We start from the raw sequence: 12564 nt of genomic DNA, 5'->3' as shown, positions 1-12564 counted from the left end.
ACAGTATAAAACAATAGATATAATTAGCACTTATTGCAGCAATTGCTTGTATTACTTGTATTTTATATTTTCTGATCTACTCATTGTTTAGTTAATGTGCTGTGAGGTTCTTTATGCAGCTTTGGACATCTACAGCTCGCCTCTTCTTCACAGAGTGAATCACATATCTCTGAATGTTTTGACTGTAAATGTTTGTGATAAACTGAAGGATTAAGCGTCTCTTTATGGGTTGAGGAAATTCTCCAACATCTTAATCTAAACAAACTATTAAAAAAACCCAGATCAGCTGAAAATGCATCAACAGTGCTGTTTTTCTGAGGTCATTCTCCAATCAGTAGGAAATAACTGCAAAGAATCATTCTAGAGCAAAAACAATCTGCATTTTTCCTCATAGTATTTAGAGATAGATATTATTCTGCCTTTAAAAAGCTGTTATTTCAGTTTATTTGGTTGCATATACTTCAAATGTTTTCAGCTCATAACAAGCCTTTATTATTATTATGATTTTATTTTTAAATCTCAGCCAGTGGCGGGAAATCCATGTGAACCGCAGACACCTTTATCCCATACGGAAGTGCTCTGACACAGCACTGCCCTTAATTCTCTCTGTCCGGCCCACTTTCTCAGAACACCTCATCTGATTGGTACAACTACCGGCTCCTGGGCTTTTCATTGGCTGAATGCTTGACTTTGTCACTCTGCTATTGGCCGGCTGTGTCTGAGAGCCCTCACCCTGCTTTGTGCTGCTGTCTGGGCAGCAGCAGGGGTCTGTGTGGAGTAGGAGGAGGGAGCAAAGCAAAGAAAGGACAGAATGGGACTGGATGGGCTATGTGGCGTTAGAGTGGGGGGCATCTAAAAAAGAGAGAAGGGACAGAGAGAGAGAGAGGGGAGGAACAGACAGAACCAGACAGGCGAGGGAGGCAGAGGGAAAAAGAGAGAGAGAAAGGGGAGGGAGCTGAGAGGGTTACCTCATCTAGAGCTGCTAGTGCACACGGTGCAGGGGAGAAGTTGTGGGAAAGTAAACAGCACAGGAGAATTCCAATCTGTGTTCAGCCACTCGCAGCCCTCATAGGAGACTATAAAGATGAGTATGCAGGAGCCGGCAGTGTGGTAAAAGAGTTTATGGGAGGTTACCAGGATTAAAGGGTCAGCAGGGAGTGCCTGAAGCTTCTCGGAGGACACACTGCTGAGGACAAGGAGGTGAGAAGCGTATATATTTATATGTGTATATGTGTTGCCCTCCACACACTTTCCTTCTTTCCCTCTGCCTCTCCTCTTTCTCCCTCCCCTCACTCTCAGCAGGGCTAGCATGTTGCAAAGACAGCAGCTTTGTCCAGATGAGGGCCATTGATGGAGTGGCGTTGAAGGGGGTGGGTGTGCTGGTCTGTGCCTCTATGTGTCTCACTAAGGGCAGCTGTCAGGGCAAGAAACTGTGGAGGAGCAGAGCCAGAGACTGGCAGATATCCGTGTGGCTCTCTGGCAGAGTACACACACCATCATGGACGATTAAACATGAGCCCAGAGCATGAGGCCTTGTTGTGATAGCGGCAGTTCCTGACACAGACACCAGGAAGGATGAGTAAGGAATTGTTGGCTCATCCCGGACCCACACCTCTGGCCGGCTGTTGTTCAGCAACACTGCACAGCTCTTCCCCTTTTGCCTCTAGGCTATAAAGAGATTCCCTGGCCTGGGCCCGGCCTACACCATTCCAGTTTGACGGTTGCTTCCCAGAGTACAATAGCCCCTCCCAGGATGGATTTCACGCTGCTTCTATACTCTCAGTAGAATAGAGAGGGGACACAGGGAAGCGTGGGGGGTGAGGTGGGAGGAGAGCTGAGGGGGACCAAGTCATTTGCATTTTGGGTTACCGGATGTCCAAGAAACTCCATGGACTCACTGTAGCTTAGATTTTTTTCTCCTGAGTCACAGCCCAGCAGACATTAACACTCCATGCATGCATGGTTTGAAACCACAAAGGCTTCCCTATCAATGGGAACCCTTTTTGCCGCCCATGAAAACTTGCACTCACGCAATCAGATGGAAGGCCTTGGTGTCGCACAATCAGTCATTTGATAGCTGTGACACGCCTGGTGTTCTGTATGACATGCTGATGGCATTCCTGTGGAAATGTTGATAATTAACCAGAGATGTTTGCAAGTTTTGGCTTATCTGCACACTCAAACATAACTTATTTACACTCCTCTGATTTCAACCACATTCATACCACAAAATCATCACAGAGTGCCTGAGGCCCGTGTGAAATTTCTTGAGTTTTTATTTTTTCATATCTGATTTGACTGAGAGCATCGTGAGCAGCCACAACTGTCATGCACTGATAGTGAAAGTTACCTAAAAAGCTGCAGAATAGCAAACATCAAACAAGCGCAGCAGCCTGTGGGAATCCAAGACCTCTGTTAAAAGGTGAATGGTGAGTGACTGTTTACATTTGATGTTTGAGAGCCACCTAAATGTTCATTTAACAAGCTGCTGTTACTCAAAGGAAAGTTCTTCCAGTAAGAACAGGGAATAGTTTCCTCTTGATTTGGATTTGTCATCAACTTTAGAGTTTTTTTATGTGGACAAAGAGCAAAACACATCATGCTGCATCATCAGAAAAACTCTTTTTGATTGTACAGATGAGTCAGTAAAAAGGCAGGAAAACCTTCCTAAAGGTGATTTGTGTGTGTGTCTGTGTGTGTCTTAGTCACCCAGTCATAACAGCGGTATGAAATTCCCTGTGGTTCTGGAGAAGCTGTAACCACGATAAGACAGCTTGCATCCTAGAAGTGTGACGGTTGTGAGACATGCATGGACATGCAGGCCATGCTAGACAGAGAGTGCTGGTTACATTATGACAGGGGGTTTGACACCGCTGGTCTTTCCTTTCCTCAGCATCACCTCATTTTAAAGCTTTGTTTACGCCGTGGCAAATTGGCACCCATGTTGGATTAGTAGCTTCCATACATAGATGTGGAAACAACTACTGACACAGAAGACAACTTGTGATGGTGTGTGAGGATTCCCCAGCCACAACCTGCTGGGGAATCCTCACACACCATCACAAGTTGTCTTCTGTGTCAGTAGTTGTCTTCAGGATCTGTCGGCATTTATTTGTGGTGGAAACTGAGTTTGTGAGTTGATGTTTCTAAAAATATGTGTATCATGTCTGTGTTGTGACCTGTCCAGGGTGTACTCCGCCTCTCACCCTTAGATTGCTAGGATAGGCTTCAGCCCCCCCGTGACCCTGCACTACAGGACAAAGCTGGTTGCATGTATGTTTGACACTAGATGAAGCAGGTATACATTTGGAGCAGCCTCTGTGAGCTGGATATGACACCCACTGTGAGGACAAGCGGGCCAAATCAACAGGGCTGGTGACAGTATCCTCACCTTACGTGTCTGCATCCCATGTTGTCCGTGAGGAGGTGAAAACCTCTGCATTGGGGCAAGTGATCAACATCAGGGAGGACATCTTGGTTGTGTTGCTTTTTTGTGGGTCTGTCAACTTTTTCAGAGCACACCAAGGAGTTTATTTATAGCTGCTTACATATGTGTGTTTGATGTAATATGCTATCCTATCTTGTTAGAAACATGTTGTTATTCTTACTCTGCAATTACAAACAGAAGCTCAAACGTCCCAAGCTTCTACCAGGACTTAAATGCAGCATGGATTTGTGGATCTTCTTGTAAATATGCATATCTTGCAATCAGTGTAACACGATTAACACTGAATCAGTGTCACAAATAACACTGAAGTTGTACAAAAGAATCACAGCTTTTTAATTTGTGGAGATGATTGTTTCTTGCGTTTAAATGGTGAAAGGTGACTAACAAGATAATGATCAGAAACTCCCTGCAGGCCTGTGAGTAATTGATTACTTCCATTCATTTCAAATGGCTGTGAGGAGGGACTGCAGCACTTCACTACACGTTTCTGTCACAGCCTCCACCCAGTGGTGAATGATTCAGCCACAAATCTGAGACTAATAAACTCACAATCAATCAAACTTTATTTATATAGCATCTTTCTTACAAAACCTTACAACACAACATGATATGAATACTTATCACATACACACACACACACCCTTTCACCCAGTTTGCAGTATGAGGAAATAATAAGTATATCAGATAAAAAAGCATTTTATTAATAAAGTCCAGTGAGGTAAACCATAAAATAAAATAATAAATATTTATACTAAGCCAAGGTAAAGGTCCTGGTTTTTTTAAGGTCCTCAGGTCCTCAGGCAGGCTGTTCCATAGACAAGAAACAAAATGACACAACACTGATAATATACTTTAATTTGAGAAGAGGTTAAGTTTCATAATCCAGAACTGCTGACACTTGTAAAAGTAAGTTTAGAACTATTTGATCCTAAACTCATAGATACTGGACACACTCATTTTATCACTTTAGAAAGCTTTCTTTGTCAAACATCATCTGGCAGACGCGCTCGTATCTCTGTTTACAGTGTCCAGTATTGTGCTGGGAACACAAACAGCAGATGGGATGTGGAGGTGATTCCCACCGTGTCCTTGAGTAATGTGACTTCAGCAGCGTATCGCTGCTGCTGTTGAGGACATGACAGGAGCAGCTTTCTGTACCAGAGGGCATGTGAAGGCCAAAGTGGTTCCTGAATGAATAATACATCCCTGGATTCCTTAACAAAGGTGACAAACACGACAGCAGACCTGCGGGGAAGTCAAAATAAACTTCACAAATGTGCGTAGATAACCCACTTACCACGTTGTGTTTACAGTGTGATACGATACTCCACATGGCCCTTAGCACAAAATCTACTGAAATTCATTTCAAGTTTAAAATATTCATAACATTCATAATATATAATGCAATAGGCTTATCTTCTTCTGTGTTTAAAAAATCTTTGGTCGTGCAATGTTTTGTTTAAGCAGATCTATGAAATCCACAAATGCCTGTGAACAGCCTCCCACTCAGATTGTTACGCCTTTTGACAGCCAAAGAAAGACACTTTCCGTCTGTACTCAAGGAGCTGTTTGCACTGACTAAATTGGCCAAGACGCATTCACATCTCCTGATAGGAAATCCACAGGGAAGCCGAAGCATGAAGAAGGACCAGAGGCGGAATCATCTCGGCCTGGCACTGTTTGTTGTTGTCTTTGGTCGGCTAGTTTCTCTCTCTCATTGTCGTGTTGAGTGTTTGTGTGCCACTTTCAGTGAAGGAAAACCCTGAAGTAGCAAAGCGCTCTGTTGGATTTACCAATGCTGTTTATTCAGTCAGCACCAGCTGCTGCTCTCTGCCATTGTCTATTGATATACCCGGCTGCTGCTGACCAGTGGCTGAGAGGTTTGTTTGCAGTTGGTCAAACATAGCTCTCTGTAAATCAGAAGCTTGAACTAAACATGCAAAAACCTCAGTGAGAAGCTTTGAATAAAGTTAGGAAAGTCCTTTTTTCCCTTCTCTCTGCTTTTAAACCCTGTCATTTAAGTTTAAAGAAGATTACATACTGTATCTGTACTGCTTAGTGAACTAAAGTACCGTACAATAGGGAGCCGAGACAGACTCAGGCTACATAAACCCCAAAACATATCTGCACGTTTTGAGAGGAGCAAATGGAAACATCACCAAATCTTAAAACTGCTGCATGTAAACGATCAGTTTGTAGGAGATCACTGTGGTTTTAACCTAAAGTTTCATTAAATGAGTGCAGAAGCAGAGTATGAATGATGTCTGTGTCTCTGCTGGAGTCAGGATGGCCCAATTTGTTGTACAGGGAGCAGACATTGGAGAGCAGGATGTACTGAAGAATGCACCTTTGATTGACCCCTTTCTGCACTGTGAACTGCTTATTACATCCTCTCCCTTTACCTCTGCAGTCACAGAAGGCCTTCAGCCGAGGTCATGACACTCTTCCAAGAGATCGTGCTTCAGATTTTTGTTTGTTGGGTGAATTCTGTACTGGACACGAGCACCAGTTCCATTTTTCACACTTTGTCCGGGCTCTAAAAACTTCTGCTTACTCTTATGTTGGACTGAAAACAGGTTAGATGTGATTTACTTATCATCTCATTGGTTGTCACCAAGTCATGTTTAGCATTTTGTAAAATCCAACCACCACCTCCCCAGCCGGCCTCTGTCTGCTGGCTACATCGTTCCTTGATCGGGTGATGTGTTGGGCGACATCAGCTACTATGTACCCAGTGTTCCATTTTAGCCAGAAACAACATAAAATAACATGTGAGTACGGTAATTTAAAATGTGAGACAAAATAACACACTGATAGCTGAAAGCTGCTGCACTCAAAATGTCAGTAATATTCACATGAATTACATCATGGCATAAGATTTTATGACCTTTATTTGTCACACAATGGGGGAAATTATGTTAATGCAACAGCACAGATACAGTAGGATAATATAAAAATAATATACAGTATAAAGTAAAACTGCTAATAAAGATTTAAAAGCATTTAAATAGTTAAAATAAGATCACATTGTAACAGATCTTGCACAGATAAGTGGAGGTAGGAGAGGTCTGTAGATGTAACTGTACATTAAATTACATAATGCAAGGCTACAGTCCTTGGCTAGCTGCTTAGCATGCTAACTTCAGTAGACATCTCTGTGACACGACACAGATCAGAATAAATCTTACAAACTGCTGTTTAAAATCAGATAACATCACCTTTAAAGTTTTTCCGTCCGAGTTGTCAGTGTACGCGTGCGTCCCAGCGTCACCCCAGGAAAGTGTACAGAAACCTCCCTCTCTCCCCCCTGTACAGCATCCTCCTGCTCATTACCACATTTGGTACACAGCGAGGGAGTTTTCATAGCTCTATGTAGGTCAGGGACAGGGTGTGTAGGAGTTGGTTTCATCTCTATTCTGTGATGTATCTTATTTTCCCCTACAGAATAGCTTTCACACAGCACTACTCCTGGGGCTCTTTATTTTTCTAAGCCGGAGCCTCTTTGATGGTTCGTCCAAATGCCTTCTCTCACAGAAAGTTGCTCCGGATACCTGTCTCCTTAATTCTGAGGAGGATATTCTAAATGAGAAACTTTGGAGTTCTAGTTTTAAATCAGAACTTGTATTTTAAGGCGGCTGCTATCCTGTTGATTGTGCTCAGTGCTTCACCAGCTACTCTGAAGGTTTTTATCATCCAAAGAAAGCTGCTTTCTCCTGACAAAACCCTCCTTTCTTCCACAGTTTGTACGAGCCATACCATAAACCGCTCAGCCACGGCCTGAACGACCTGTGAGCTAATCAGTGCTGCAGTGACTTATGCAGAAACAATGCTTTCAGAGGACAGAACACAAGTTTTTCCCTCCACAAAAGAGTCATTGTTGGTTTGACCAATGAGTGGGCCGAATAGAGGAACTGTGTTTGTGGTACAGAGGCGGAGGACGGGTCCAAAGGCAGCAGTGGCATACTGTATAGCTGTAAACAAGAGGAGGAGTGGTTTTTACAGCACAGAGCAGAAGTAATATATGTAGACTGAAACATGTTTATTCTTTTGGAAACTGTAATTATTCCACGTCCTTATACATACACAGCAAAATAAGTTTGTGGTGAACAACTTCTGCAGAGACATATTGTTTGGATGAGGTGGTGTAAAGACCATCGCAGGAAGGTGGCATCAAAGATGGTGACCTTTACCCACACTTCAGCTTTTTGTGTTTTTCGGTCAGTTGTGTTAAACTCCTCACATCTGCATCAGGCTTTCTGGGCCTCCATTTTCTTGGTTACCATGGTGACGAGACCAGGAAGGGACATAAAAGGAAAGGAACATTTGAATATGATCATTGTCACGTGTGTGGCTGCGTTGAACACTGCTATTATGTATTTCTCTGCTATGCATAACAGAGTGTTGCTATGGACGTAGTTCAAGTCCAGTCAGCTTAAAAGGTCCGGTAACTTCTGTTTTTTAATGATTGTGCAATAAGCAGGAAAACATACAATAATCTGTGTGATGCAGCCCCTCCACAGTTCTCAATATGTGCAAAAATATATAAAAACTACCTAAAGAATTCAGCATTCCTCTGTGTTTCTACATAAAAAAGAAGGATTGTTTTTTTTATAGGCAATAAAACACTAACTGTGCAACATATCCACTTGATTTGTCAAATGTGATCTTCACTCTTTCACATTACCCTCAGATGAACTTTGGAATGCTTTTTATAGAGAACAAAGCCTGCAGAGGTGCATTAGGAAGGCATCTGTCTCACTGTTCATCTACTTGATGTTTAAGGAATGAAACTCAGCATTCAAAACCGTCGCTGCTTCTAAACGTCCAAACAGAGCTGTGATTATGTAGTAAACAGATTATGAGCACCGTGTGACATAATGACAGGCAGTGTATGCAGGTTAAACAACTAAAGTGAGCAGTGATTTTTTAAATTTTTAATGTTTTTTTTTTTTTTTTTTTTTTTTTTTACAATCTGTTCCTCCTGCGCCGCCGCCTCCGCTCCATGCTGTCACTTTCCCAAAGGAGGCTGACAAACTGCCCGATCAGGCCCCACGGCGTTCCGGCAGTGGAAGCAGTTTATGGCGCTAATCAAAATGCAAAGCAGATGCGGAGTTCAGGAGCAGTACACTGACATGCAGAAACACGGGCCTGCGCGTCAAAAGAAAATCCCCACTCTGAAAGTCATGAAATAATGGTGTGGGAATGTGTGTCATGGAAAAATCGACATTTTATTTAGAAATTTTGCTAAAAACAAAAACCGATTTCCATGACAACAATTCATTGCCGGCCCCCCAACACACACACACAGAGGCCGGTGCCATATGTGTATGTGTTGATGTAAGCAGCCACTTAGCTAATCGAGGTCTGTAATGTTAGGACACATGTTCGCTGGGTGTGTGGGGATATCTTGATTAATCTCCCACTAAGCCTCCAGACTTTTTTTTTTTATAACCAACAGTCTTTCTAATGGCCATATGTTATGTTTACAGTTCTGGGATTATACTGTCTCTCTCTCTCTCTCTCTCTGTGTGTGTATGTGAAATATAGAGTTACTTTACTTTTATTTAGTTGTGAGAAAACCAATATGCTGCTTTCCACTGCAGGAGTTTATCACTCAGGTCATCACTTCAGTGTTTTTTGGTGCAACACTGATATTTATCTCAGTTATATTTTTACATGTGGCAGCTTTCCTCTGTTTACAAAGACAGATGAACATTCCAGCACTTTTATTTTTCCAAATTTACCCAAATAACTCCTCTTAAATTGAAGGTGGGAGGTAAAACAACAACATCAAGGTTGCTTTCAACAAAATAAAAAATAAATATTCTGTGATTCAAAGTCTTAAATAATCTCAATGACAATTTTGACTCTGTCCAGCCGCCATGTCATCTATGATGTCCCAGCAACCACCTAAAGAGGATGAAGAGGAAGATGATGAGGAGCAAGGGGAGGAGTTTATGTTTGACGACAGCACCGATGAGGAGAAACTTCAGGATGGAAAAGGGACCGACTCGGACTGTGTCAAAGCTGACCAGGTGCCGACAAAAGAGGGCTGCCAGACTTCACCAACAGGTGGCAGCACTCAACTCCCCAAAACGACACCTCCTGCTGGACCTGAAGGTATCGTCACCAAGGAGGATGAAGCTTCAGCTCCTGCAGGTGAGGATGTTTTAACAGATGAGAGATGTGACCTTAACTTGAAAAATGTAGTGAACTACTGTTTAAACATCAGCCTGTTTGCAAATCTTCTCAGATAGGCAAATACTGCCTGGGGGATAACTCAGTAAAGCTAAACATAGAATAAAAAGAGATAAAAATGCCAATAAAAAAGCTTTTATGAGCACAAGTCCAGGATTCATCAGTTATCAGTGGTGAAGAGATTTGCCAATATAGTTTCAGTAGCATTTTAAGGATCCTGTGACAAAGGAGGTGTCACACTTTGTTACAGTTGTCTGTTAATACTTTAATATGAAAAGTTTCATACAGGAAAGGGTGCAGGTAGATAACAATTATCACACAAAGCCGAACTCAGACTTGAGCCTTCATGTTTTAGTGGTAAATATCAGCTGCTTGGTTTATTTTCTTTAACATAATAAACAGTGGTTGACAGTTAATAATTTAGCATCTCTACATATCGATTAATTCATACTGTTATTGTCTTTAATGAAACTGTACAGATTATTTGCTAGACACAAAGTCTGAGGTAATATTATCAATCAATCAAAAAGGATCAAAGCTTTTTAATAAAATCCAGCATCAGTTGTTTTGATGCACAGCAGATAATTGTTAATAATTATAATTGATAATACAGTAATGCAAATTTGCACAGCTTTTTTATTAGAATAGCTTTGTTGTTAAATACTATAAAAATAGTTGACAGCTATTAAATTAGGATTTGAAGATATAAAAATGTAGGTAAAATAATAATTCAGTTAACATAACATTAACATAAAATATTCATACAGTTTTTATATGTATTAATTCCTATTGTTATTTTTTTAGGCCTAAAAAAAATCATTTTTAAATTCAACATCAAAAATCCGACGCGCAGCGGGATGAGTTGTATTCTCGCGAGATCTCACGAGAATTCAGCATTTTCTCTAGGAGGGAAGGAGCCCCCCCCCCTCCTGGCAGCGTGCCTCCTGCAGCCACAAATAGAAATAGAAACCGAGAGTAAAGCAACTTCCACAATGTTTCGAAACTCCTTAATTATGCAGATGTTCCATTGTTCCAATGAACGCCCTCATCGAACGCTCACAAAAACCGTTCTAACGTGTTCCTGAAGAACCCATACGTTAGTGACAGGTGAAGATGACGCGGTGAGCACCTAGCAGCCAGCTGAAAACAAGCGGCACCAGCCGGGAAGCATGTTCCTCATTCGGCTTCAGCTAGCTCCGTCCTCCACACACTGCCAGCCGGCCAGTCTCAGCACCAGGCTAAGCTAACACGTTTTAAAGCGGCCTCTTAAAGATAGACACGGACTAATAACAGCTTCCATCCTTCTTCTGGTAAGACAGATAAGTCGACCACCCATAGTGATTAAATATTACTTTAAATTAACTGTAAAATTACTAATAAATGTCGCTGATGCTGAAACGCTTGTGCATTCACGTTGAAATACTTGATTATGTCTGCTGTTTATTGTTATAGCTAGAAGAAATTACTTTATAAAGACAGTAAAATTGTTTTAATGACATGTTTTATGTTTTAAGGTAACTGTAAGCAGACACCCCTGGCATGTAGTAAAGCAGAAGTGTAAAGTGAAAGCCTCATCAGGGCAGAAAATCAGTGCAAACACTTTGTGTGTCAGTCACCTCCATCATTGCTGGCTCTGGTTTAATAAGACTAAAAACTAATAGTTTTTGCAAAACAGATTGCAGCTGTATTGTCCTCTATTGGCACTGTGTTTATTTTTCCATCTCTGATAATGGGTGTGGGCACAGTGCACAGTTGATTGAACCCTGTCTTGCTCATGAACATAGCACTGTTATGAAGTGTTTGCTGCACTGTGAGAGCACATCGGAAAACATCAGATTATTAGGAACACATCTTCAGCCTGACACTGCAAATAAAGCACAAACAAAGACATTCTATTCAATCTGTTTTTCTTTTTCCTGACTGTTTAAATAATGTTATTGGGGTCCTCTTTTTTACGCTTGTTTCTCTATTTTCTTGTGTCATTTTATTGCATCATGTTTGTGTTATATTTGGTTTGTACTGCATGTGTTTCTGAAGTTTTTTTTTGTCTATTTGTGTGTGTGTTTTTAGTTGCAGTGTGTCGAACTCTCTCTGAGACAAACAGAATATAGCGTGCACGGCAGGCTGAGCACTGTCTGGGTTGTATTAATGTAAATAACTTTGTAATAATACGGCCAGAGAAACCCACACGCTGCATCCTTTTAAACGCATTTGCTGTCAACAAACTGCCTCTGGGCATAATAATGAACCACTGCATGATAACTTGTCTCGGATTAGCCGGCTTTAAGAAGTGCATTTGATGTTTCTTTACTTAATATAATCTGATCGGTTTTCCACACACTGTGTGAGTGACTGCAGCCACTTGTATGTGGTTTTAATCTCTACTTAACAGGATTTAATTGTTGCCTGAGGCAGGCAGACAGCCACTCCAGAGCGGAGTTAACTTTCCTCTTAATTGGATAAAGTTATGTAGATATAAGTATGATATATTTACTACCTGGCTAATGTGACCAAACAGGCTCTGGTAATTACACACATAGATAAAGAAGAAGATTTAGGTCTTGGTGAAGTCCTGTTGGACAAAGTCCAGCGATTAGTGCTTAATTAAAAAAGCTTTTTTTTTTTAACCAAGGCTATGTGTGCTAATCCATTATGTGGGCTGTAGAGATGTGTAGGGGAATTCTGGTCGTTGATAATAGTGTGTAGTGGAGGTCTATTATGTAATCGTGGGCTGAGAACAGCAGAGTTTCAGATCCCTTCCTCATCAGATGAGATGACATCAGATGGAAATGATCCAAGAGTAATGCTGTATTGTGGTAACACACCATCCTGCTGCACTTAAAACAAGACACACAAATTCTCAAAGTGTCCTGTTAAAAATCACAAAAGTTGTATTTTTTTCTTTACTTTGGAATAGT

General features: G+C 41.4%; 1 protein-coding gene across 2 annotated transcripts in view; it reads left to right on the top strand.

The window, feature by feature from the left end:
- The first annotated feature begins 811 nt into the window (after positions 1-811).
- arhgef10la (Rho guanine nucleotide exchange factor (GEF) 10-like a) overlaps positions 812-12564 on the top strand; it is a 117545-nt gene continuing 105792 nt past the window's right edge. For both annotated transcript variants that reach the window (XM_028405651.1, XM_028405649.1), the window contains exons 1-2: positions 812-1200; positions 9326-9607. In XM_028405651.1, coding sequence (XP_028261452.1) covers positions 9331-9607 — 277 coding nt within the window. In that variant the 5' untranslated portion in view covers positions 812-1200; positions 9326-9330. The remainder of the gene's footprint in view (positions 1201-9325; positions 9608-12564) is intronic.

Source organism: Parambassis ranga, chromosome 5 (assembly GCF_900634625.1).
Source record: "Parambassis ranga chromosome 5, fParRan2.1, whole genome shotgun sequence".
Classification (NCBI taxonomy): domain Eukaryota; kingdom Metazoa; phylum Chordata; class Actinopteri; family Ambassidae; genus Parambassis; species Parambassis ranga.
The sequence above is the reverse complement of the archived record's forward strand: the minus strand, read 5'-3'. Positions and strand labels throughout refer to the sequence as shown.